Source organism: Arachis duranensis, chromosome 5, assembly GCF_000817695.3.
Source record: "Arachis duranensis cultivar V14167 chromosome 5, aradu.V14167.gnm2.J7QH, whole genome shotgun sequence".
Lineage (NCBI taxonomy): Eukaryota > Viridiplantae > Streptophyta > Magnoliopsida > Fabales > Fabaceae > Arachis > Arachis duranensis.
Window position 1 is genome coordinate 87,325,846 of NC_029776.3, and position 4,089 is coordinate 87,329,934.

The following is a 4,089-nucleotide window of genomic DNA, read 5'->3' on the forward strand; positions in this document are numbered from 1 at the left end:
ACTAACCTCTTCAGCTAACACTTCATTGTTTTTCATTGCATTGAGCCAAAAAGCAGGCACTCCTTTTTCTACAAAACCAAATCAAAATGTTATTAGTGAATGAATTGAAATGCTATTTAAAGAAAATGTGTGATCTTGTAATTAGTACTTTCATCCTCTTCAGCACCTGCAGGTTTCTCCTTTGCTATTCCTTCAACTTCAGTAACACCATTAACTATCTCAAAGCGCTGCATCCATTAAGAAATGGTTGAGGGATACAGATTCTTTTTCCTTTTTTGGTAAAAGGATTACGTAAAATAGAATGTAATCACATAAAACGGCTTCACAGATCACAGTGTATAAAGACCCGCATGTTCCTATCAAAATGTGAAACAAATGAACATTCTTGCTCTTGGTCCAATCATAAGACTGGCAGTATTTTCCTTTTGTCAATTGGGGTTTTGGCTTGTTTGCTTTTATTTGATCCAAATACCCGAATGGGGTATATGTTCAGTTTACAATTTTTTATTTTAATTCATTCAGGGGAAACAAGCTATCATTTGAAGTATATCATGCAAAAACAAACTGAAATCATGAAGCAATGTATAATATGAAGACTGTAGAGATAAATATAATAGGGGGTGTTTGAGCAAGACAGCAACAAATTGTAAGCCCGGTCATATAAAAATTGTAACATACCCAAGTAGTGCATAGAAAAGATAATAGGGGGTGTTTGAGCAAGCCAGCAACAAATTCAAGGTTCGATGATAATCAGTAACAAATTCAACTCTGATGATTTTTAGCAAAGAAAAAAAATTAAACTCGGTGATTATTCAGCAAGACAGCAACAAATTCAAGATTCAATCACTAACAAATTAATTGATTACCAATTCAACATCATCTCAAAATATAGGGAGAAGAGAATCTGGGAAAGGGAGAACAGGGGAAGTGATGATGCATGGACTTACCAAGGACGACTGGGTGACGAAGAGGACCCCAGCCCAGAAGAGAACGAGTGCTTGGCAAAAAAGAAGAGAGATGACAATGCACAGTCAGGTGTTCATCTCAGAAACCATCAAGTTAGTGATCATCTTCATTGGTTTCAGTGCAGTTGGTAAAGAGAGCATCCTTTGATTCATACTGAAGAAACATATAAAAATCAAAATTTAATTTATAGATAATTATGAGTTTCAAGAGTGTCAAAGTTTGGTTTTTAGTATTACGACAAAACAAATATACAAAAAGTAACTGTGTGAGTTGTTTACTCACCTTGCATCCACAAAAGAGGCAATAATTGTGGTCATCCCTCAGTTTCATCAAAACTTCTTGCAAATCCTGAATCGATTACATGTATCACTATCACAGTCGCAACCAAATACGAACGCAGGAATAGATTAACAAAGTTCAACAAGAATGAATTTCAAAGTATAAGAAATACAACAACGACAAGTAAGCTTTGTGCAATGGCTAGGTAGGATCGGCTTAAATGGATCAAATGATGACAAAGTGCAATGAGTAATATTTGTTTAAATCGCTTCGTATTTAGAGTATAACGAGGAGAAAATTAATCAGCAATGAAAGTGTATTGACTTAATGTGTGTGCCTGAGCAGTTAAAATCAAGAGAAAAAGAAAGCATTTGTGCTGTTTCCATGTGTTATTCAGCATAAATCAATACCAAAACATGGTTAAAAGGTGCATTCAACCAAAAATATAACATTTTAGTTACGCACCTCTTCTGTTATTTCTTCCTCTTCCTCATCTTCCTCTTCTTTATCATTCTCATTCTTTTCCGGTTCAATGATTTCTCTATTCTCTAATTGATCAAGGGCAACCTTTGCCTTATGGAAATTGGCTACAACTCTCTTACTCTGCCATCGCGACTTCTGTCTCAACCCAAAGTCTTGCATTAGATCCTCCTCTTTCCTCCTTTTTCTCTCAGCTATGATTTTCTCATTTTTCCTCTTCTCTTTGTAAGGATCATCTAAGCCAATACCAACTCGTGATCGTCGAATCTCAATCCCCACTGGCTCAGCCCTACCCAAACCCTCTTTGCCTAGGGCAGCACTGGGCGTATAACCCATTTGTTTGAGAAGCTTAAACCCAATGTTGGATTGTGGTATTGGAGCTTCCACTTTTGCTAATGTTTGCTCATCCTCTTCTTTCTGCTTTCTATCTCTTTCAAGTTTCCGTCGTTCTTGCCAGCTGAGTGTTTTTAACTTATTCTTGGAAGAGCTGATTGGAGGGTCTTTCTTGCCAGATATCTGCACATAAGAAATGGATCCTCTTTACCAAAATGCAACTATAGTACATATAATTCGTAAAATAAAAGAGGTTAACATAATTTAAGCCATAATTTAAACATGAGGAGCCTAGGGAAGGCCGCATGACGTTGAAACGCCGGCGATGACATCGATTGCGAGACAAGAGAGGAGAGAATGAGAGATCTTGCGTGCGACGCACAGTGAGACAGATGAGAGAGATCGAGCAGAGAGAGACAGAGAGAGAGGATAGGAAGAGGAGAGAAGAAGATGAAGAATACTAAAATCTTCAGAGGCGTGAACGAGAGGGTTTCCGAACCCAGATGAAGAACAATTTTAATTTTTTATTTTTTTAATATGTTTAATCCAGATGAAGAACAATTTTGATTTTTTATTTTTTTAATATGTTTTTATTTTGTTGTTTTAATTATTTGAAACTATAAAATTATGATTAATTGAATTCTAAAATTTGATTAATTTAAAAGGATATTTTTGTTTAATCAAATAAAGGAAGGATGTTTAAGACTTTTTATAAAATTAAATAAAAAATATATTTTTATTTTTATTTAATTAAAGGGGTATTAATAAAAGTGGTGATATAATATAGGAAAAATGACACTCCCCTCCCCTGAGAGATACTAAAATGACACTAGGGGTGTGCATGGGCCGGGTGAAACCGGGTTTGATGCGACCCAGACCCGGCCCGAAATATGTACCGGGCCCATTTATGAGACCCGAACCCGACCCTAGACCCGATGAAACCTATACCCTTTCGGGCCACGACCATACCGGGTGAAAACCGGACCATTCACATTACCTTATCTTTTCTAAAATTAAAACATAACCATTAACCACAATCAATACTAATATTGTCTAATAGCACTAAATATTTAAGTCAATACAAACAATACAATATTATACATTAGTCTTAAAGTCTTATGCATTCTAAATATAAAACATTAACTTAGTCTTATAATAACTAAACAAGTCAAAATATTAAAGTTTACAAAACAATAATTCCACATGAATGACCATCATCCATCAATAGCCATTAATGTTGTCAACTTGTTCCTTGTGATGTGGATGCATTAGTGAAACCTACAAAACATATAAAGTTACTCATTTTTCATATAAAAGATTATTACTTGTACTTGAAATAAATAAGTCATGAATAATAAAAATATCATAAATGTACCTTCAACAATCTTTTGACTGTTATCAAATAAATCAAACTCTTGATCTCCATCTCTTTGTTTAGAAGGACACAACCAACTTTGAGTGCATATCAAAGCTTCAGCCATTAATGGTGATAAAGAGCTACGGAAGACATCAACCACACGTCCACCAGTGCTAAAGCATGATTCAGAAGCAACAGTTGAAACTGGAATACCTAAGATGTCACGGGCTATGAGAGAAAGAACTCTGTATTTTGAAGCATTCACTTTCCACTAAGCCAATATATCAAAATTCTCATCTTCCACAGTATCCTCAGCCAAATATCTCTCCACATCTGACTTGCTATCTGCATTAGCCTTCTCTCTTTTTTGTTTTTTCCACATATTCACTCTATTTTCAGAAACTCCCTTGGCACCAGCTGAGACTTTAATAGTGTCATCAAAAGTATCTCTTGATGAATCTCCACCATCATCCCTCCCTTTATCATCGGCAACCTCTTTTTCATAAAACTTATGCAACGTGTCTAATGTGAATTTAACAAAACCAGTCATATTAGTAGACACTTCGTTGTCATAAACATCCTCCAAACACCAACAGAGATAATCTAGTTTGTACCGAGGATCCAATACAACAGCAACAAGTAACAATGGATTAAATTTGTCAACCGGTCCCCAA

The 4,089-nt window shown here is 35.5% G+C and overlaps 1 protein-coding gene and 1 pseudogene across 1 annotated transcript; both read right to left on the reverse strand.

Moving 5' to 3' along the window:
• Positions 1 to 299: 299 nt before the first annotated feature.
• On the reverse strand, positions 300 to 410 carry LOC127748287 (uncharacterized; annotated as a pseudogene).
• Positions 411 to 1,045: 635 nt separating this feature from the next.
• Positions 1,046 to 3,965, reverse strand: LOC107490107 (uncharacterized). Its single transcript, XM_052261799.1, has 5 exons — positions 3,804 to 3,965; positions 3,660 to 3,686; positions 1,711 to 2,241; positions 1,249 to 1,314; positions 1,046 to 1,119 (listed from the first exon to the last, which is right to left on the reverse strand). The coding sequence occupies exons 1-5, from the start codon at positions 3,963 to 3,965 to the stop codon at positions 1,060 to 1,062; spliced, it is 846 nt and encodes a 281-aa protein (XP_052117759.1). The 3' UTR covers positions 1,046 to 1,059.
• Positions 3,966 to 4,089: the final 124 nt, after the last annotated feature.